This window comes from Seriola aureovittata, chromosome 11, assembly GCF_021018895.1.
Source record: "Seriola aureovittata isolate HTS-2021-v1 ecotype China chromosome 11, ASM2101889v1, whole genome shotgun sequence".
Lineage (NCBI taxonomy): Eukaryota > Metazoa > Chordata > Actinopteri > Carangiformes > Carangidae > Seriola > Seriola aureovittata.
In genome coordinates this window covers 28,058,041-28,081,196 of record NC_079374.1, presented here as the reverse complement: position 1 = coordinate 28,081,196, position 23,156 = coordinate 28,058,041, and the positions used below count along the sequence as shown (strand labels likewise).

The 23,156-nt window shown below is 39.9% G+C and overlaps 2 protein-coding genes and 1 long non-coding RNA gene across 5 annotated transcripts in view; 1 reads left to right on the top strand and 2 right to left on the bottom strand.

Annotated features, from left to right (window-relative positions):
* The window catches only part of LOC130177688 (contactin-associated protein-like 5), a 218,462-nt gene extending 203,434 nt beyond the window's left edge, over positions 1-15,028 (top strand). The window contains exons 23-25 of the mRNA XM_056389607.1: positions 39-242; positions 882-956; positions 12,373-15,028. Of these exons, the coding sequence (XP_056245582.1) occupies positions 39-242; positions 882-956; positions 12,373-12,557 (464 nt within the window). The 3' untranslated portion in view covers positions 12,558-15,028. The remainder of the gene's footprint in view (positions 1-38; positions 243-881; positions 957-12,372) is intronic.
* LOC130177500 (uncharacterized) lies at positions 5,096-7,325 on the bottom strand. Of its 2 annotated transcripts, XR_008829028.1 has the most exons (4): positions 6,919-7,325; positions 6,527-6,684; positions 6,231-6,320; positions 5,096-5,493 (listed from the first exon to the last, which is right to left on the bottom strand). It is a non-coding gene; the product is annotated as an uncharacterized LOC130177500 (long non-coding RNA). The 2 variants fall into 2 exon arrangements; XR_008829027.1 differs by having other exon boundaries at positions 6,231-6,684.
* Positions 15,029-17,986: 2,958 nt separating the features above from the next.
* Positions 17,987-23,008, bottom strand: dbi (diazepam binding inhibitor (GABA receptor modulator, acyl-CoA binding protein)). 2 transcript variants are annotated; one of them, XM_056389119.1, is made up of 4 exons: positions 22,850-23,007; positions 20,928-21,045; positions 20,731-20,793; positions 17,987-18,326 (listed from the first exon to the last, which is right to left on the bottom strand). In XM_056389119.1, exons 1-4 carry the CDS (start codon positions 22,862-22,864, stop codon positions 18,253-18,255), a joined length of 270 nt encoding a protein of 89 aa, XP_056245094.1. In that variant the 5' UTR covers positions 22,865-23,007; the 3' UTR covers positions 17,987-18,252. The 2 variants fall into 2 exon arrangements, with proteins under 2 accessions (XP_056245094.1, XP_056245095.1); XM_056389120.1 differs by lacking the exon at positions 17,987-18,326 and adding an exon at positions 18,917-19,000 and having other exon boundaries at positions 22,850-23,008.
* Between the last annotated feature and the right edge of the window lie 148 nt (positions 23,009-23,156).

Genomic DNA, 23,156 nt, shown 5'->3' with positions numbered 1-23,156 from the left:
CTGTCTGTCTGACTGACTGACTGACTGACTGTCTGTAGGAGGAGACAACTGCCTGGACGAGGTGGTTGAAGCATGTTCGAGGGGTTTCATTGGCTGCCTCTCCTCAGTCCAGTTTAATCACATGGCTCCTCTGAAAGCCCTGCTGCTGAATCGAGGGAGCTCATTGGTCACGGTCCGGGGTCCACTGGTCCAGTCCAACTGTGGAGCCCTGGCAGACTCCATCACATCACACAATCTGAGAGGTAACACACTCTGTCAGTCACTGGAAAAGCAGCTGCTTTGATTCAGCAGATAGAAACAGAATGAACTCCTCTTGCAAGTTCTCCAATCCTTGCTGTGAAACATTGGATGATAATAATGTTTGGGCCTAAAACAGTTTTTTTGGGTTGAGTTTATTTTATTTGAACAGTTACACACATTGCAAGCCCTGTGAAGTTAACTGGAGAAATGTCTCTTACTGGAACAAGAGGCCACAACATTTGTGTCACAAGTCAAACAGACTGGCTGAATCTTTAACAATGTATTGTCTTCTATACCATTTACATATGGAATATGTTTTTGTTAATTATTTTTTTAAATTACATACAATAAATAACTGATGGAGAAAAAGTACAATATTTCCCTCTGAAGTGGAGCTGGAGTGTAAGAAAGAGTTAAAATTCTCAACTAAAGTAAATGAAAGCTTTGAGGTTTACAGATTTGTCATTTGTGTCATTGTTACAATTCAGGAATAACTCAGAAATTAGTTGAAACCACCTTTGTGTGTACTGGAAGTTGTTAGTCGTTGTTTTACACCAAAAGTTTATGAAGCTAACAGAACGAGCATCACTGCTTATTTGCTCAGTCAACACAGTTAATAAATGTCTCTTATGCCTCTACAGACCAAACTGCAACAACAGATAAAGAGAAGGAACAGCATGGCAGTGATAGCAGACATGATGTGGCTATAATCGCAGGTCTGTTCTCTTCTGTTTACTGACAATGAGTCCCAGCTGTTCTGTGTGTTTTACTCTGCCCATCTGCCTGCATTTTAATAATTTCCTCTGATTCCTCTCACTATCTCTCTTTCCTTAGTTCCAGCTCATTTACACTATAGACTCTACTTTGGTGTTGACATAAATCACAGCATTGCACCATTGAATTTTCTGTGGGTGCCCTGTGATTATTTCTTTAACTGGTATCTTTGGTGTGTTGGTGACTAGGCCCACACTGAAATCCTGATACCAAGGAAGAGTGTGTCTTGCGCAGTTACCTGGTCATCAGTTCAGGACACTTTTCTTCCATAATATTTTGGTCACTGTTTTTGTTGAGGGCAAATAGAGTGAAATCATACAAATCCCTTCATTCATCTTTCACTCATTGCTATACTTCCATTTTATGTTTTTCAACCAGCTGACGTGATCAATCACTAGTCATCAGTCAGAATCAAATCTGTTCCAAGCCTGACAGAGAAAACATTAAAGGGTGCTCTATCACCAGGTATAGCTGGAAGTCTGTCAGATCTTCAACATGAGTTAAAGAGAGATGTCATCTGCTGTTGACAAAACATTTGAGCTGCTCTGTTCATGTTTGAAACTCTGCTCATCCCAGACAGTCTTCTGAGGAAGACTCTCTGCAGGATTCCTAAACTGTCAGTGCATCACGATGCTGATTTGTCACAGCTCGAATATGCCCCTCTACACTGCTTGCACAATTATTAGGCATGTTGTATTTTTGAGGATTAATTTTATTGTTGAACAAATACAGTGCTCTCGGCCAATCCAAAATGTTAATAAACCTCAAATCTGAATATTTAAGATAGTAAAAGTGAGTTTTTGGCTTTCTTAGGAGAATATCCATTTGTGCACAATTATTGGGCAGCTATTAATGTGCAGAATTATCATGCAACAAAATGAAAAACGAAAATTTTCCCATCTCACTTGTTTATTTTCATTTGTTAAAGTGAGAATAACAAACAACTCAAAATTTACAAATAAATATTTCTGACATTTCCAAAAAAGAATTCAGTGACCAATATAGCCACCCTTCTTTTCAATAACAGTCATAAGCCTTCCATCCATGGAGTCTGTCTTGATCTGCTGATGATCAATTTTTTGTGCAGCAGCAACCACAGCCTCCCAGACACTGTTCAGAGAAGTGTTTTGTCTTCCCTCACTGTAAATCTCCTGTTTAAAAAGGGCCCACAAGTTCTCAATAGGGTTTAGGTCAGGTGAGGAAGGGGGCCATGTCATTATTCTTTCATCTTTAAGGCCTTTGCTGGGTGGCCACGCAGTGGAGTATTTGGATGCATGTGATGGAGCATTGTCCTGCATAAAAAGTCATGGCCTTCTAGAAAGATGCAGACTTTTTCCTGTACCACTGCTTGAAGAAAGTGCCTTCTAAAAACTGGCAGTAGGTTTGGGAGTTGATTTTAAGTCCATCTTCAACTAGCTCATCCTTAATAAGCCCATAGCCCATACCAGTACCAGACCTCCACCTTGCTGGCGTCTGAATGGAAGTGGAGCTCTGTGCCTGTTACTGATCCAGCCACGGGCCCATCCATCCATCAAGAGTCACTCTCATCTCATCAGTCCATAAAACCTTTGAAAAATCTGTCTTCAGATATTTCTTGGCCCAGTCTTGACGTTTCAACTTCTGTGTCTTGCTTAATGGTGGTCGGATTTCAGCCTTCCTTGGCCAAGACTCTGAGCACTGAACACCTTGTACTTCTGGATACTCCAGGTAGGTTGCAGTCCTGGAATATGACGGCACTGGAGGATAATGGGTTCCTGGCGGCTTCACGATTGATTCTTCTCAGATCTTGAGCAGTTAATTTGCGTCTTTTTTCTCAACATGTTTCTTGCAACCTGATTGACTATTTGCAACAAAATGTTTGATGGTTCTGTGATCACGCCCCAATATCTTAGCAATTTCAAGAGTGCTGCATTCCTCTGAAAGGCTTTTTACAATTTTTGACCTTTAGAGTCAGTTAAATCTCTTTTTCGGCCCCATTTTGCACTGTAAATTCTAACAAGTTGAGTTTACTTAAATAAATTTAGGAAACCGATTACCTTGGGAAAATTAAGTAAAGGAACTTAATTGTGTGAAGTAGTGTGAAATTATTGGATTTAAGTGAGCTCTACTTTTTTTTTAAGTTGTGAGAACTTAATGGATCTCAGTGTAGTTAAATTCAAATCAAGCTGTTACAACTCAAATATTTTGAGTCAGAGTAACTTAATACATTCTGCCAAAACAAGTGGCCATCACTTGAAATTTGTCAAAAACTACACTTAAGGTAAGCTGTAAGCCGCTTCAATAAAGTTGACCGGAACTTTATGTATACTGTGCCAAAGTAAGTGAGCAGTACTTAATTTCAATTAAATGCACTTAACATACCTTAGTTAAACTAACTTAGAAAATAAGAATTCACAAAATGGCATTATTAAAATATTTGTTTTTTATTTCAGTATTTGTAAACAACAACAATCAACATGCTGTTCATTCTGAAACTTGTCAAGACCATCAAATGTCGAGTTTGGCTGAACATTCAACACAACATGAACTTATTTACTAAATTTGACCTTCATCCAAAAATTGCATATATTGTATTGAATTATAGTAGGCCAAACCCTTCTGTTAGCAGAGAACCGGGCCAGTCAGTGCAGGGCAGAGAAAACAGGGGCAGTTCGAGGCAAATCCCTCCTTGTAGTTTTCGGATTGGTACAAATTCCTGTTAAATTATGTATTTGCTCATGTGTTTGTGAGAGGGACTGAGTGTATGAGCGTGTATGTATGCGAGTGCTAGACAAAAGTATGTCAGTGAGTATGAGTGAAAATCAGTATGTGATGTATGACAGAATGAGTGAGACTTAAGAGTGAGAATGAGAACAGAAGGCTCTTGACGGACACTTTTCTGAATGTCTCACAGCAACAGACACTTGGGAACATTTAGTCCCTAGCCATAACATCTAGCTCAAAAGAGCATTTTTTAATGTTTGGAGTTTTGGGCTGAGCTTTTGTTGTCCAAGGTTCAACAATGTCTTCTGGATGAACTCAAATGTGTTCTTCATACTGTTGTTTCTTCTCTTGCGATGATGTGATGATGATGAAGGAATCTCTGCTGACACCGGCTCAGTTGTATATAAAAAGGTTTATTACAAAAAGGCACAGCATCGTTGAACAAGCATCAAAAACAGCCTGTGAGAGGACCCAAGGCCAAAAAGGATCTCCCCCCCTTTGTCCCAAACTCATACAATTTATAGGCTGAATATTCCCTTGACACTTCTTAGCCAAATCCTAACAGCCTATAGAAGAGCAGAACCAACATTTATGTCCATAAATGGTCATTCTCTGGGTACAGATAGATGAAAACATAAACTTGCCACGTTGTACAAAGGTCAATGTTGAGCAATGTAAGGATGTGGAGGCCAGGAGAGGTGCTCCCCCTCTTCAGGCCCCCCGTCCTTTACTCCTATAGTATCCTCCATAACATTTCCATCCTGAACTCATGTCTCAGTCAAGATACCACATATTTCCCCCCTTCGAGACTACACTGAGTCTCGAAAAAACAAAAGAATAAATCATACATGAATACAATTATAATAGAGATAACCATTCCTTCAACATATGTTTTCTTTAGCATATTTTAATTTTTTAGCAAAATCGTTCTTGGAGTGTGAGAGCGAAAAACCTGTCTGACAGCCATCTTTCCTTAATTTTCCATCAAACACTCTGGACAGGAAAATTCTCCCACGGCCCCTCTGCATAGGCGACCACTTACAGTCCTCCAAATCAATTAAAATAAAAACTGTCATTATTTGTAGCAATTTATGCAGACTACAATTTAAGTAAACACATATAGAAACCTCAGAAAAGAAAATCAAAATATTGTCCAAATTCAGGCCAGTCGTCTCGTCGTACCTTCCAATGGACCTTTCCCTGCCTAGTCCCCTATTTCCCTAAGCGTTAAAAGAAAAAACATCTGAGGTCCCAATATATTTACTCAATATAAAACATCATTCTACAAACAATTGATACAAATAAATCATTATAAAAGTTAAGTATCACTCATAAAAATATATATGTAGGTGAAAACATAAGAATATATCACACTGCAGCTTCTCAGCAGCGTCGACTCTTTATTGTAGTGTTGATGATGTATCGGATGGTGATGTTCAGATCCGATACAACTGTCCATTTTAGTGCTTCTGAGTCCCTTCAAAATAGTTTTCCCCCGCTGTCCTTCTGCAATGAAAGGAAAAACGCAAACCAGCATCTTTGCCAAAAACAACAAATGCATTTTAAACATCAAATACCTTTGGGGTAATCCAAATGGAGTGCATATATCAAGCCGAACAGAGGACAAAGTCCTAGAGAGGTTGTGGGAACCTCATCCATGACTATGTTTCCTTCAAGGATGATTGCAATACTGTTAATCACTGGTGGCGTTACATCAGTCATGACTCAAAGAACCCCAACAGGCACCTGGGAGAAGTCTTGTGCAGTGTCCAAATCCTGCATTCAAAATAAAAGAACACAAATAAATTTAGGTAGGATGTTAAGACCCATGGTTATAGTGTGTTCACTCTTATGATCAAAGTGTCTGCAGCACTCTGGAATACTGTTTTTGAGAGCTCTTTAGATTATGAGCAGGTAGAAATGGCTGGATTTCAGCACTACACCTTAACAAAAAGCATTTTAAAAAAGCTGTACAACTTAATCTGGGAAACTCAGATTTGGCTCAAACGTTGAATGCATTGAAAATCATATAAAACACAGATGTGTAATTGCAATTTAGTGATATAACCCTCTAAACCCAAATTTTATATCAGGCAGAAATGGAAATTAAACATTTTCACCTTTCACTAAGATAGAAAATGACTTTCCTTCAGCATCACATGTGAGGCAACAAATTTGTTTGTAACTCCGAACTTATTAAAAATATGTCCCTTGTTTAATGTTGTAACATCCCCACTTAAATATGTTTGGTTTGGTCAAGTGTGAATACAGGCTATAATACCTAACTTGATCTCAGTTTGGGAGAATTTAACTATTGGCTGCAAACAGCCAATAGTTAAGCCCAGGTGTTAAGCCCAGGTGCACTACACCTAAGCCTTGACAAAAGTTTTTTTTTTTTTTTTCATAAATCAGACCTGAACAAATGAAATCTGAGAACTGAACTGAACCTGGTATGATGTCCTAAAATATGCATTGTATGATGGTCATATCATTGTCATTATAAATGTACTTACTGAGCAACTGAGGAAGAATTCGCTGGAATTATCTCCAAGATACAGGGGCAGACATTGCAGGACAGCAGTGCGTGTTGTGGTGATGTCAGTCTCATGGAAAAGATGACAAAAAAAACAATAAGCAGAAGAATATATGAAAGAAAAATATGAGAAAAAAAATCTGTGGATATACGTGTGCTCGAGTTCCAACATTATTGATGAATTACTTGTACTGTTGTAGCAGCTGTAAGCCTACTTGACGCTTGCAAGCACACTACTGTAAGGTGGTAATGATGAAGATCAGAAACAACACTTACTTGTGTATTAATTGACTGGAGGAGGCGATCAAGTGATCGGCCTACAGCTCCTTTTCTGGATTTGAAGAGGTCAATGAGACGAGCGGTATGGTGGTCCAGAGCTTCATAGAAGTCTTTTTGAGGTTCTTACTGGCAACTCTGTAGAACTCTGCAAACACCTTAAACAAAAAGAAAAAAACACATCCAAAGGATTGTTTACTCCACCATGACAGTCATTTAACACCAATAGTCTATTTGACTGTCATATACAATACATTTTTCAAAAGGTAATGACCAGATTTACTCAGTGATACATCAATTAATCATTAAAAGAACCGAAACAACAGTGAAACAATGAAAATATTGATTACTTGTGGTGTGGTTCAGTATAGTGCAGTGTAGGTGGGCCATACCTGACTTTCTGTGAACAGCACAGGCCAGCGTTCCATCATCCTTTTAACTGGAGGCTGTTCCTCCACAATTTCTTTGCGTTGCAAAGAAAATGTCTGGTCCATCATTTTCTTCACATCAGCTGAGTCCGGAAGCCTCTTTTTTGCTTCATTTTCAAGTTGTCTTCTAACAGACTCAAGCGAATCTGCATTTTCACGATTAGGAAAATTTGGCAAGAAATTTGTTTCACTTCTTTTTGCCCTTTTTATGTTACTACATGATGGTGCTCCTTCTGGGAAATCCCTCTTTCGCTTGTTGCCATTCACTGTGACATCGGCCATTCCTGATCTTCTCATTTTTGTACGAAAATTCCCCATCTTGAATTTAATGCTATTATTCCATCCACAATATCCAGTGGGTGATCCAGCATCTTTCAGACAGGGATGTTTTGCAATCAGTGCAGCGGCAACTTCTTGACAGTGTTCCTCTGTGGGGTATGCTGTGTACTTGTACATTGCCTCTGCAAGTCTTTCTAAGATCACATGTTTCATGTCCCGAGAAACATCCATTCGAGCATATAGGCCAGGTCTCCCTGTCTGAGTCGATCAATTTACATCCAAAGAGAAATCTGGAATATCAAACGCAGAAGGCCAAGGATCCGGCCTCATCATTTGAGACTTTTCTTCACTTGTATACAGTATATCTGTGTCAGATGTGCATGGTGAGGACAGTGTGCTAGAGACAGAAGAGAAGGACTCAAGAATTTTCAGCGTGGCTTGATCTGGCAGTTCTGACACATCTGTCAGATTACAGAGGGCATTGTTAAACAGTGGGTCTTCAAACTGTCGTGTGAAGTCATATGGTAGTGCTAGTTTAACTTTCAAATGATCCAAGAGAGACTCAAGGTTGCCTGGTTTCTGATCAAGACTGATTCTTTTAATGTCACAGTCAGTGACGATGACTCTGATTGGCCACTTCTGTCCATCATCGTACAAAGAAGAGAGCCGTAAAGTTAGTGTTAGGCTAGCATAATATGTAATGCTTCAAAGAGACAGTGTGCCTCTGATTCGGTAAGCTGACAAAGGAAAAATATCATTGACATTGACAATAACATTGTCAATTCAGCACGAAGATGCTCATGATACCACGCAATCATTGGTTTGCACAAGAAATCAATATCTGCATTAATCACTAGCACTTGCTTAATCTGCCTGAACTCTGAAAGCCCTCCACATGAACCTACAGAAACCACCAATACTGACAGACACAGCTGACAGAACTGTGTTTTGGAGCCCACATCTTCAGTGCAAAATGTCTTGAATGTTCCCTGGGAGGGAAGAAATCATTATGCTCTTCACTTGAAAGTGTTGGTTTGAAAAAGGAAGCACAGTCCAAATGGTACGCCATCATCTTTTGATGTCGCCTTCGCCAAAGTTAGTGGAACATTTTTGAAGTTCTGAGTTTCATGGATGATTTTTTTGAAGAACTTGTGCTTCCCTTCGAACCGCATTGTCCACATGTCTATGAGAGGTCCAAAGACTTTTGTCAAGTGGGGATAGTGTTCGGCATAGTGATGCTTTGGACGTAGTCTGCAATCTGGAAAAGCATTCCACAGTAACTCTCTGTGTTCTGAGATTTTAGACTATAAATAGAACAAAGACTCATCTGTGAATCTTGGAGATACAACCAATTCAAGCACATCTTTTAAGACCATGAGCACCTCCCATGTCTCACCTCCCTCAGGTACATGATGCCCAATCATTAAAGGGAGGGATCGGATGAGACACCAATTTTCATGTCCGTTCCCTCCTATTGTCTTCCTTGAGGCAAATCTCTTTGGAACTGGTTGAGGTTTGTCTGTTTTGTCAGAAAATGAATATGGGAATTCTTTGATGGCCTGATTTAGTGTCTCTCTACACTCTCAGTGTATCTTGAATGCACAGGCACAATTCAAATGGGACCACTCCCTCCAAAAAATCATGCAGAATGTCTGGTGGAAATCAATCTATAGCATGAAAATATTTCAAGTTTTCACTGAGCGCACATTCGCCTTTTACTCCACAATGTGCTACTTTAGATGGGTCCTGCTTGATTTCCTGAACCTGTCTGTCATGGGCATCTTTGGTTCTCAGTGTGTAAAAACCTGAGCTGACATTTTATGTTTGGATTTTTTCTCGTGTAGCCATACAAAACCTGCACATTTTCTCCACAATAAAGCTCTCTTGAAATCCCGCGAATGCATGGGCAGCTAAGTTATCTGCTGCAACATACAGAACAGTCCCCTTAATGCTTGCTCCCAACTTTTCAACATAACCTCCATTCTCCTCAAGTGATACTAGATCTTCAATAAGTGGACGTAGGACTTCATGATACCCCTTTTCTTTAATTGCTTTACCTTGCATAAGACAGCTAACTGTATGGCATGAAGGGATGATTGGTACTTTGAGTGTAGATTGGCAAGAACTGTGCACAACTTGTACTTCTTCTTAGAGGTTCCGAGGGGGATTGCAACCTTAAAGTCGTCAATATACAACCCAAGGGCAATTCTGAATTCATCTTCTGCTAAAATAGCATTTTCATTAAAGTGAGAACCATCCCTATAGTTACTGTATTCATTTTCTTTAGAGCTGCTGGTGGTGAGAGCCTTAAAACCTAAAACATAATCTTTACTCAACAATGCCTGAAGCATTTTAATCAGTGGAATGTACACTATATTTTGACCCTGCTTGTCAGTAACAAACTCCACAGGTTCCACAACAGGAAATTTTTCACTATGTAAGTTGCTCTCCTATTGGACGTTGAAAGTGAGCCTCCAGCTGTTGTGTGTTTCAAAAATACATTTGTGTCTGTCACTGCAGAGACTACCTCTTTAACAACAGCATTATCAATATCAGAGTAATGGCGTCTGAGTATCTCCTCAACCACTGAAAACATCAGTGGTTCTGAAAGTTGAAATACCTATCCTATTTGCTGGATGATTTCTTGGAGAGCACTTTCCTATATGTTCAGTATTGTCTGCATTTTCAGGAAATGTGAAGCTAAATTATGCTCAAGCTGAGACTCAAGGTCATTGACATCAACACGAACACCTGTCAGCTCTTCTTCTCCTAAACTAGTGTCATCTTCACCTAGGGCAGGTTCAGCTAAGACAGAGGTGCTCTCCTCAGTGCCACAGAGCAGCACAGCTATTCCTGGTTTGAACTGAAGACTAGATGTTGAATACGTTTGGTCATGGTTCCTACTTTTGTGTGTGTTAAAAGTAGAGTACACATTTGTCTCAAAGTCACAATACAGATAGGGGCACTGCACTTTTTGCATCAACTTCAGATGCTTGTGTAAATGTGTAAAAAAAATAATTTTCACTGCAGGGCTCGTTAAACTCACACACTTGACAATTAAATGTTTGCACATCATCTTTTTCACTGGTCACCTGCGAGTGAGATCTGGATAAATGAACCTTCAGGGCATTGAATGATTTGAATGTGCAAATACACTGCTGATGAAGACATGGTATTGGGGAGGTTCTTGTGAAGCCATCATGCTTTAATCTATAATGCCTTAATAGCTGGCCTTGTTTTGGAGAGACAAAAGTGCAGAACTTACATGCATCCCTCTTCCAGTAGACACCTGAAAAAAAAAAAAAAAAAATTAGACTAAAAGAGACCACCTATTGTAATGTCTAATGTTGAAGAATTTGGGATTAGAAAACCGTTACAAATTATTTATCATTGGTATTATTTGTCAACATATTTTATATTTAAAAGCAGCGATAGAAATAAAAACAAAAATGTATTACATTAAGACTGTAGTCACCTATATTGTACAGTCATTAAATCAGTTTGCTCTGCTAAATTTTGAGGTAATGTGAAAATACAATACATTTCAAATGAGCTGCAATATCAGTGATTTAATTGTATTACCTTATTATATTTGCCTACATCTCATTTTACTGATAGCATGAATGAAATAATTCAAATGATTAAATTTGAAATGCAGTGCAATAATAATAAATTAATAATTTCACAGAAGTCATGAAAAGAATTCCTAAATGAATAACAACAAACCTGATTTTCTCCTCGGGTGAGGACAGTTCGCCACAATCCAAGACTTTTTTTTTGAGGATGGTCCCTTCTTTACTTGTGAACTGTACAGTCTGGAATCTGGATCTGTTTCGGAAACAGCAAACAGTTGTCTTTAAAACAATACCAAAAAACTTTTGTCACATTATCATTATTTTCTTACAAAGGTTTTTAATGTAATAATTTTGCAATGGCGGATCAAATTAAGACACAAAAATAAAGTAGAGTCATAGCACTTTTACTCGGAGTCCTCAGGTTGAGCTGCTGCTAACGTCTGCTCTGTAAATCCACGTGTAGACACAGCAATGAACAAACCTTTACCTTACTGACGTACACACACACACACCGTCAGGACGTCTGACCTGAAATTATTTTTACAGCCCAGCAAGAGTTCTGCTGTGGAGTGAAATAGGAAGCCGCAGCCCGCCGCCGCCGTCCCTCCCCCCAACATGTTAAACGTGCTTAACTCACAGCTAAATTAGCAGCGGAAAAAAAGCTAAATTAGCAGCGTGCGCTAATACAACCGCTAACAAATTAACAGACAGGAACCGGCCGAGTCAAAGCACTGCTATCCGGATTCGCTCATGTTGAGCTGCTGCTAACTTCTGCTCTGTGAACCCATGTGCATACACACACAAGTAAACATGCCAACAGAAGGTCGGAGAGGCGGAGTTGTCAGCTTTCTTCAAACAACTCTCATTCCAAACATTACATTATATTGACAAGTTTACAAAAAATGAAGGTTTACACTTACCGAAATCAGTGTTAGAGAAAAACTGCCGTGAGAGCGCTGGGACCATGTGCTTGGCTTTGACCTCTCCTGCATCAGTTTGCCTCCAGTGGTAGATACGCGCTAACCGGAAATGGACATGCGCACTGGGGTGCACAGCTCAGTAACTTAAGTCTCATACCACGAACCATGCCACACACTCAAAAAAACTAAGTTCATATAACTTAATGAAACAAGTATGTATATAAAAAGTGTAGAAAACTTGATGTAAGTAAGTAAACTTAAAAAACTAGTATGAATTAAGTTAAATGCACTATTTCATCTTAAGTCAGGACAATGTTTGCATTTACAGTGTGTCTGAGGAAAAGAACCTGCCTAATAATTATGCACACCTTGATATAGGGTGTTGATCTCTTTATGCCACACCCTCCCTCATTACACAAATACACATAACCGTATATACTTAAATCCAATAAGCATTCAAGTTTATACAGCTTGGAGTTGGAAAATATGCATAAAAATGATGATATGGTCAAAATACTCACTTGCCTAATAATTGTGCACACAGTGTATACTACTATCTATTCTTTGATTAATGAATATTACATGATGTGAGAAATGATAAAACTGTACATGAAAAAAAATGTGTTATCCTGGCTGCTCCTCAGGTGTGTCCACAGCCGTGGTGTTCATCGTAGTCTGTGTCCTGGCCTTGGTGACCCACCTCCTGTACAGGAGTTGGATCCAGAGGAGCAACAAAAGCATCAAGGAGAAGGAGCATTGCCACGGCAACAGGACAGGGATTCACATAAACAACTCACTCAGGGACAACATGAAGGAGTACTACATCTGACTACAGGAAGAACTACATCTGACTACATCTGACAACATGAAGGACTACATCTGACTACATTAAGTACTTCATCCGACTACAGGAAGGAGTTCTACATCTGACTATAGCAAGGATATACTTCATCTGACTATAGGAAGAAGTACTACATCTGACTACATGAGGTACTTGAACTGACTACAGGAACGGGTACTACATCTGACTACAGGAAGTACTACATCTGACTACATGAGGAAGCCAGAAGTCAGAAAAAGTAATATATCTGACTACATGAAGAACTACAACTGACAACAGCAAGTACTACGTCACATGTCGTTCTACATGACAACATGAAGAACAACATGTGAAGGAGTACTACATATGGCTACATGAAGGAGTACTACATCTGACTGCATGAAGTACTACATCTGACTGCATGAAGTACTACATCTGGCTACATGAGGAAGCAATACATGTGACTATACATCTGACTACAGGAAGAACTACAACTGACAACAGCAGGTACTACGTCACATGTCGTTCTACATGACAACATGAAGAACAACATGTGACTACATGAAGGAGTGCTACATATGGCTACATGAGGAAACACTATATGTGACTACACAAAGGAGTACTACATCTGACTACATGAAGTACTACATTTGACAACAGGAAGGAGTACTACATCTGACTACACAAAGTACTACATCTGCTAGGAAGGAGTACTACATCTGACTACAGGAAGGAGTACTGCATCTGGCTATAGGAAGGAATACTACATCTGACAACATGAAATACTACATCTGACTACATGAAGTACTACATCTCACTGCAGGAAGGAGAACTACATCTGACTACATGAACAAATACTACATCTGACTACAGGAAGTATTAAATCCAACTACAGGGAGTACAACATCTGAGTACATGAAGGACTACATCTGAGTACACATCTGACTACAGGAAGGAGTACTACATCTGACAACAGGAAGGAGTACGAAATCTGAATATATAAACTACTACACCTGACTACATGAAGCACTACATCTGACTACTGGAAATACTACATTTGAGTACATGAAGGAGTATTACATCTGGCATGAAGTACATGAAATACTACACCTGAGTACATGAAAGAGTAATACATCTGACTACAGGAAGTACTACAACTGACAACAGGAAGTAGTATATATGGCTACATGAAGGAGTACAACGTCTGACAACAGGAAGGAGTACTACATCTGACTGCATGGAGTACTGTCTTTAACTACAGGAAGGAGTACTACATCTGACGACATCTGACTATAGGAAGGAGTTCTACATCTGACCCAATAAACTGGTACACCTCATTACATGAAGTACTACATCTGACTACACAAAACACTACATCTGACTACATGAAAGAGTAATACATCTGACTGCATAAAGTACTACATCTGAAGGAAGGATTACTACATCTGACTACATGAACGAATACTACATCTGACTACAGGAAGTACTACATCCAACTACAGGAAGTACTACATCTGACTACATGAACGAATACTACATCTGACTACAGGAAGTACTACATCCAACTACAGGAAGTACTACATCTGAGTACATGAAGGACTACATCTAAGTACAATAAGTACTGCATCTGGCTACAGGAAGTACTACATCTGACTACTAATCTAAGCCACATACCTCTCTCATACCTGGGTTTGACCACGTGGATTAGTTCTTGCACCATTCCTGATGAGCACAGATCTGTCAGCTCCAGACCTGCTCCTGGACCAGGTATTGCTATTGAGGGGGGGGACTCTTCACAGTTGTTTCTGACAGCTTCACAGTGGTGCTGCTGCAGTTTTAAATCAGCAGATGAGAAGGAATTAACAGAACATGCTGCACCACCTGAATGTGCACAACATCTTCTTATTTCTTATCTCTCTTGTTTTCGATGAATTTCTGACCCTGATTGTTTCCACACTTCAGTAGAATATACTCCATGTGTACATGTTCAAATTGGCTGCCATTTTTGTTTTTTAGTGTCGTAGTTAATCTTGTTGTGTTGAGAGGAAAGAGAACAGGGGCCACCCCTGCCTACTGTATGCACTGAGTGCCTAATCTGTCATCATGGTTTCCTTCCTTTAGACTTTATCTAGGCTTGATCAGCACTAAGGCATTCCCATCTCCACTTGCAGGAGCTTTTTGTCGTTTAGCCCAAATAAAACACTGAAGGATGAAGGTGGAAATTTACTATAGCTCAACCACATCCGTCGTTTGACCACTTGACAATGTGTGAAATGTTCTGCTGTTTCTGCACTGCATTGCTGCAGTAGTATTAATCACTAACTCAGAGGTTTTTATTTATTATTATTTAATTTTTGCATTGCAATGCAGTTTATCATATGATTTCTTTTTATTATGATTAATAATTTGTACAACTGCAGTTTTATTAGAGGGATATTGTAAAGATGGGTAATTTAATAATAAAACTCAATATATTCTTATCCCTTTGTTGTAACACAGTTTTGATTTTAACTTTCCGAAGAACAAGATTTTACACCATATTGCCAAAAGTGTGTGGACACTCTCAGTGGACTTGGTCCTATCCAAACCTCTCATCATCCTCTGTGTCTAAGCTTGACCAAGAGAAGAAAAGCTGCACTCTACTGACACTAAAGGTCTTTGGGCAGAGATAGGGTTTTTGTTTTAGCTCAGGCAACCTCTGAAAGTGCATACTGTCAGGGTCTGACACAGCGCAGGACCACAGAGAGTGTTTCATCTGTGCCTGAGTGATAAAGTGTCAGAGTTTAACGTTTCCAGTGAATCTGTCTGTGACTTTGCTAATATAAATATTAAATCCTTGACACAATGATAAATTGGGTTCACAGAGAACATTTTATTATGCACAACATCACTGCTATGTTCAGATACCTGCTCACACCAGACATCCTGGGAACATGTCTGACTGAAGCAGAGGTAAGAACTTCCAAACTTCCTCTTACCTCCTGAACATTGAGCAGGTTTGATCAGCTGGAAAAAATGGTTTCAGAGGAGGTTAAAACAGTTATTAAATCCAATGTTCACCGTTTCCACCAGAACTGTGTTTAATGACTGTGTTTAATAAAGACACAGATTAAAACTGTGTGTGTGATATCAGATCTGAGATTAAGATTAGATCAGATTTATCACCAGTTAATGTAGAAAACCAGGTCATTCACTGACCCATCACATACCTGCACATCAGCAGGTCAACCTGGACTGGATGCCGTCATTACTAAATGATCAGGGTGCTCATGCTCCCACCCACACCCACCCCATGAGCTGCTGCTGGGTTCAGAGCAGAGTGAACTGCACCGTGTGTGTCCACGTCAATCACTTGAATATGTGATCTAAAAAACTCAAATAAAAAAACAAACAAAATTAAGTATTTATTTAAAAAATTGATCAAAATTACATTTCATTGAAAAATGTTTGATACATATAGTTGGGTTATGTTTTTTTGACGGTTCAATATCAATAGATCAACTTACAGTTTTATATTTTTCTTTCAAATTGATAAACATAGGGCGCAGTAATAACTTAACTTTAAGAGAGGGGAGGCATGAAAGTGTGTGTTTCTGTACATGGTCCAGGTCCATGTTGTAGAATGTTTCCCTTGTGTCAATGTTCTGCCATTATCTGTTTGTGTATTCATCTGAGTGATCAGTTTTACTGAGTTAAGTAACTCAGTAAAACTGTGTGTTAATGAGGAGCTTTGCTCTATTAACGCTATAACACAGAAATCTCCCTGTAACCAGAGGTTGTGAACGTTGCACTCACTGCTCCTGATAATTGATAGTCTAATAGGTTTGTGCAATCTTAGTAAAGTAAAGGGTTTAACTCTTTCAGTTCTAAATAGTTGGACTGTTTTGATCATGCAAAGACAATAACGAGAGCACAGCAGGATGTCTTTAGCCCCTGGCCTGTGAGTCTCCACCTGCTGTTTGGTCTGAAAGACAAAAAGTGCACAACTGAGAACATCTGTAATAGAAATCCTTTTAGTAGAAACACTAGCTCTAAAGTAAACTTTTTTTGTTTTTACAAATGAAATTAAATGTTGACCCATCCTCACTCATGTCTTCTATAGGACCACAGTCACATCCAGCAGCTTGCCCAGCCGGTCTGTGGTGATCAGCTGACGTTAGAATCCTTCCTTCTGCTTCAGCTGCTCCACAAGGTTGATGTACTCATTCATGGCATCCTCTTTGCTCTTGCCTGTTGACGAATTGGCTGGTCTCTGCCAATGAAGCTTTATTACAGGTTTGATAGTGAAACTTGATCTGGGATTAATAATATTGGGTTTAGTGTGACTAATTTAAAGGCTGATTCTGGAGTGAAAATAAACACATTAAAGATTCTTCCTGGTTTATCACAACTTGAGTTGTATTCACTGAGGTTTGGGCATTTTCTACAGGGTGTAATAACACTGTTCTCAACAGAGCACATGATTAAGAGCAGAGAATAAAGTCTGACATGACAACAAACACAAATAGGTTAACAAACCAAAAGTTCATCCCCTTTATTTACAAGTCAAAGTGAAGTTGACAGAGTCTGTATACGACACCTGTTGTCTGCATTATTTTTGATAACCTGCTTGTTTACCTTTACTTTCTGCTCCTATTGGTGGATGATGCTCAGCAAGAGAACACTGGTCTGTTGTTCAGGAAGATGCTGCAACTGCTGACTTTTGCCAAAATGGACAATTTCTTTGACAGTTCATTTAATTCCATTAAATAATGATCAATGTTGCAGTTGATCATTATTTAATGGAATTAAATGAACTGGCAAATGAATTAAATAAAGATGATTTGTTGATCAACACAAGATCATTTAGTAAAACTGGAGCTACATGCAGAACTTTACTAATACTGAGTGATTAGACAGAACATGCACTAATCTCTGGACAGCACAGTGGGAGGCTGATATTCAGGCTATAGTTAACAGTTCCCTGTTAAAGCTGTTCTGTTGAACCAAATACACACATTTAATTATATCATGAGACAATCACACGCATACACACAAAGTGCTGCTCAACATGTATTTGTAATTAAAGGAGACCAGAAGACATTACTCCTTCATTTTCAATGCCATCACCATTTAAATGTGGCAGTGCAGTACAGGTTTTTCTCTACACTTCAGTGTGTGGAAAAGAAGAGTTAACCAGTTGTCAAACACCGATTACAAAAGACAGTGTAAGCTCTCAGCACTTGAACAGCAGCAGGTGTAACAGTCTGAATGTGTGAGGTTGGATATGGACCTCGCTCAGAGCAGCTTTGTGCCTGAAGAAACTCTTTGTGCGAGGACTTGCAGCAGTAAGAGTTCATGAACACAGTGATCAGACTGTTCAAATACTAGATGGATGTATTCACCTTGAATCCAACAAATCATTCAGCAGAAAATCAGAGGACACCAACACACAGCAGTTTGATAAGAATAATTTTATTTTGAAATGACAGGACCTCTGTTTGAAAAGTGGTGGTAAAAACTGAAAAACTGATTCTACAGGTTTGATCCACAACTTCATCTCAGTGAGACCACTAGTAGTCGAACAGGTATTCACGTGTTGTGTAAGGGCACACTCCTCGGGCTGAAAGGCGTTTCACAGCATCTGGATGAGGGACCAGTGGTGGTGGTCTCAGCCAGAGCTCAGTCCTCCATCCAGCAGCTTGCTTGTGGTCATCAGCTGACGTTAGAATCCATACTTCTGCTTCAGCTGCTCCACAAGGTTGATGTACTCATTCATGGCATCCTCTTTGCTCTTGCCTGTTGACGAAAAATAAAAACGCATTAACTAAATACATAAAGACAAATGAATGAAAAACTACCACTGCTTCCTTCTGTGGTCCTGAGGTCTCAGAACCTGCTGGTGTCTGCTAATGAAGCTTTATCACAGGTTTGATAGTGAAACTCGATCTGGGATTAATTAAGTCAAAGTGAAGTTGACACAGTCTGCAAACTGATGGATGATCACCCTCTGTTTCTCTTCCAGTAAGTCTGACTGACCTTTTCTGTAAAACTGATTTACTAATTCAGCGGATGCTCATGTTTCTTCACCTTTCTGACCAGAAACTGTACCTGCTAATGTGGGCCTTCTCAAAAACCTAACTACATTTCTGGGCTGTGGTGACCAGTCAGTGAGGGCTGCTTATGTTTTCTCCTACAAGTTTGATCTGGAGATTGTTGAGAGTGAGGAGAACATAAGAATGTTCAATATTAAACAAAAGATTTGAGAGGGAACAAAAGAAATTTGAGTGCTACACAGTGTGCAGGCCAACCTGAAGGTCTATACAGGCCTGTCACATACACTGGGATCACTTCACTGACCTGAGCACCAACTGCTACAACGCACGTGATGTGAATGGTTTCACTGTAAGTGCTCCTGCCACAGTTTATGGGTGGTTAGTTCACTCTGGTAGTAAACCTGGGGATCTCATCCACTGAATGTGAGAAACAAGCAGGAAAAAATATTTATTGTTTTTCAATCATGTTTTAGTCTGGCTGCATTTTGCAGAAAAAAGAAATTCATTTAACTTGTGAATAGTCTTCAAGCTCTTATGTTTCTACCATAACGCTCATATCTACAAAAATAATATTTAGTTTGAATTATTGTATCCTATTGTATCAGTTGACACTAATATTAGTTCAATAAATAAGTAGATAAAATGAAACCTGGCTGTTGTGGGTCTGTGAGCAGTTGGTGTGTACTACCAAAGATTGTGTATGGAGTAAAAGGAGCATCACTGTCTATTGCTCTCCAATAGTTAAGAACCACATGTTTGCCCCTTCAATGTTAGATGGAGCCTTTGGGATTTGGCTAGAGAGTGGGATTCTTTCATTACAGGACTTTTAATGTGAATAACAATTTTGCATCCTTTGAGCAACTGGCGAACAGATTCAATATCTCTAGGTCCCATTTCCTTAGATATCTGCAATTGCGGAATTTCAAACCTTACATTTTGACTGCTTCCCTCTTTAACCCCCCACATCTCTATGAGAGTCATTTGCTCTGTTGTACAATTTAAGATAGTACACCGGCTTCATTATTCAAAGGCCAAGACTGAGCCAGACTGTCTAAAATCAGATCGGACTTAGATGCCACATGCGACCTGCAAGCCTACTACACATGTTCTGGACATGTCCAAGGTTACAGCTGTTCTGGAAATCAATTTTTTTTAGAGCCACTGGATCAATCCCCTCTTATTGCTTTGTTCAGTATTGCAACCCAGGGTTTGCATCGAAATAATCATAAGTGTAACATGCTGGCCTTCTGCCGTTTTTGGCCAGGCGGCTCATACTATTCAGATGGAAAGACCCTCTGCCCCTTCTTCCGTCCCTTCTTCTCATTGGATCAAAGAGGTTATGTAACAGCTCAAGCTAGAAAAGATAAGATACTCTCTTCAAGAATGGAATTCTATGCAACTTGGCAGCCATTCTTGATGTCTGTGGAAAAAATGGAAGTAGAGAAAATAATCCTGTAATATTTATGTTGCTCCCCTTTGGTAGTCATCAGGAATGACTAACTTAGTCAGTCACATAGGTCTGGTGGGTTGTTGGTTGGGCAGGCTGTTGGGTGGGCACTCGATTTTTGATTGGATGCAATGCTTCATTTGTATTTGTATTTTTGTACAGTGAAAATATTCAATTAAAAGTCACTCTGTAACATTGCTGTACAACCATGATGGACTGAGTGTATCTGTAGTCCACACAACTCAAGTGAGGTGACATACAACTTGAATTCTATATTACCAATTGAACTTTGATTCATATCAATAACTCAAGCTTATAAACATGACAGTTTTGAATCGGGTCCTTTAGTATTTGGATCAAGTTGCTCATAAAAAATAAAGTGTCAAATTTAGAAGCTACAGTTCTTTTTCACTCTGTCAGATACACACCTGATCAGACTTGGTTTTCACATCTCCTGGTCTGTGATAAGGAAAACGTGCACACAAATGGATTGTAGGTCTGAGGTTTGGGTTTTTCTGTGGCTGCATCAGCAAAGCTGCAGTACAGCCCGAGACTCTGAAATCTTCTCGCTAACTGTCAATCTGGAGACTAAACTAAAACACAATAAGCTCACACATGGAAACTTGCTTCAAAAAGTTTTGCATGGCTGAATCATAATGTTCAAAAAATATTTTTAACATCCACAGGACTGAGTGTGTACCTTTCTGCTGCTCCCAGGCATCCCACTTAGCTTTCCCAGTGAAGTCAAACATCCCAGGACGAGCTTCAGAGGAAAGGGAGACAAAGACAGAGGTAAGAAGGGGTTTAAGTAAAAGAAACAAGTTAGCTCAACAATAGTTAAAAATGGAAGGAATAAGCAATAATTGGTCAAAATCACCACATTTAAAACCTTGTTACCTGTGTTGACGTCACCTACGGTGGCCTGCTTGAACAGGGAGTAGACCTGAAGCATCTCTTCATCTGCTGGCTTTGCCTTCAGCTGCTTCACATCAGCTGCCGCTGCATCAAATTTAGCCTGGAGAAAAGCGGACAACAACCTCATTAACAACACTACTTAATACTTGTGTGTTGATTCCCATGGCCTACAGAGGGTCAGATGTCAGGACAACATACACAGAGATACATGTGATTACTCTGACTTCTGTTGACAGTGCTAACAGACTGACATGGTGGGACATAGGAGGAAACACTGTTTCAGTCTGACTGTAATCTCTAAAGGTGGAGCCTGAACAAAGTCCGGGCTTATGTAAAAACCTGCTTTAAAACAGACGTTTCTGATACTTTGGTCTTTCGGGTTAATCCAGTGAACACACTGATTTATTTGCTGCAAACCACCACAATATCAACACTGGCCACACAGGGATCCACATGTTGATTTTTTTTTTTTTTCCAACTATTTCAAATGAGTAAAATCTTATTTCAGTTTAGAGCCATGCAGTGCACTGGGTCACTAAGCCTCTCTCAAACACATTGACAATTGATCTGCCCTCTCTGTACCTGTCATACGGGGTGTGCATGACAGTGTGCTGCGTGTGTGGGACTGGGTTACTATAAGTCACTATCTGTAATCACTGACCTGTCCCGAGCTGGTGAAGGCTTCTTTTTGTTTGACACAACATGAAGCAGTGGAGCTCTTCAGTCACAAAGTCCATAAGTACTTGGCAATTAAAATATTTGGAGTTTATCTAAGATTGCATCACATGTGACTTGTGTTTGTTAATCAGTTACATTAGAAACAATAAATCAATGTTCACTCCTTCACCTCAAGAGTCTGATGAAGACAAGCATTACTGGTAGGTGTGTTGAATTTGACTTGAAGCTGCACACAAACAGCTGAGAACTGAGAAGGGACAAAATCCTTCAGGTTCAATAAGCTCATTGATTCACTCAGACCCCTCCTCCACTCACAACAAAACCCCACTGGCTGTGCCACTTTGTGCCAACTGGGCCAGAGGGGAGGAGCAGTGAAATGGTCTGTTACAGGTCTGGATCTGGACTCATGGTGCAGATAATCCTGTTATTCTGCTTCCTGCCAGAAAACCACCAGATATGAAAAAATGCGTTGAAAACACCACACGAACTAGAACAACCTGCACTGTATAAAACTGTGCTGCTCATGTCTGTATCCACATGTAGGAGGAGCAGTATGGTTGTTACAGTATGAATGAGTGTCTCCCCAGCTGTATGGCTGTAGGTGAAAGATCAGGGAGGAAAGTCTGCCTGCAGGCACCATTTAGTCACTCGTCCAAACTCTTGAGCTGATCAGCTGCCAGATGTGGCTCCTGTGTCTGACTGTGAGGCTGTTAATGAACTTTTCCCCACATAAATACTCAGACCTCCTACATGTGAGGAGACATGCAGAGCTCTGTAACAGCAGCCGATTCTTCTGATGTCTGATTTTTAGATTTTAAGCTTCCAATTGTACTATCTTATTACAGGTGAGCTCATCACTACCACAGTCCACCTGCCAGCACCGAGGGGTCAAAGGGACATTACACACTGAAGACATGAACTATAACACTTGCCAGAAACTGTACTTGGTGCAGTGACCTCATGGAATGACGGATAACGGTCCCGACCCCATACCCATACACACACACAACAGCCCAGTGTGACGCTTTTAACGTATAGTATCAGGAAGAAACAATACTCTGCCGTTGCGTTGCCATGTGCTCATTGTAGCTCAGGAGGGAAACCGAGGCTCTCTCTCGTGTTGGTTAAGAAATCCTAAAACCCCAGCCAGCAGATTCCCCTGTCGCTCCGTTAACGGGACACAGCGGAACACGAACTATCTGTAGTAGCATCGATTCTGTACCCACCTGAAGGTCAGCCATCTTTAATTACAAGTCACACAACGCAAGCTGTCCGTTCACCAGAAAAGCTAACTCTGCAGAGGCTAAAGGGGTGAAGTCCACTTCACAGTGAAATACTGCCTACCAGGCCGACGCCCGTGCTCTTCGACCACGCCCTCCGCTCAACGCTATTGGCTAACTCCAAAACTGACATAATATAAGGGTCATTCATTGGGTGGTGTGAGGATTGTAACCAATCCATAATCGAGAAAACGGACCAACTTCCTGTTCTTGGTTTGGTGTAATTTACATTTTCATGTTTCCCATGCGAATT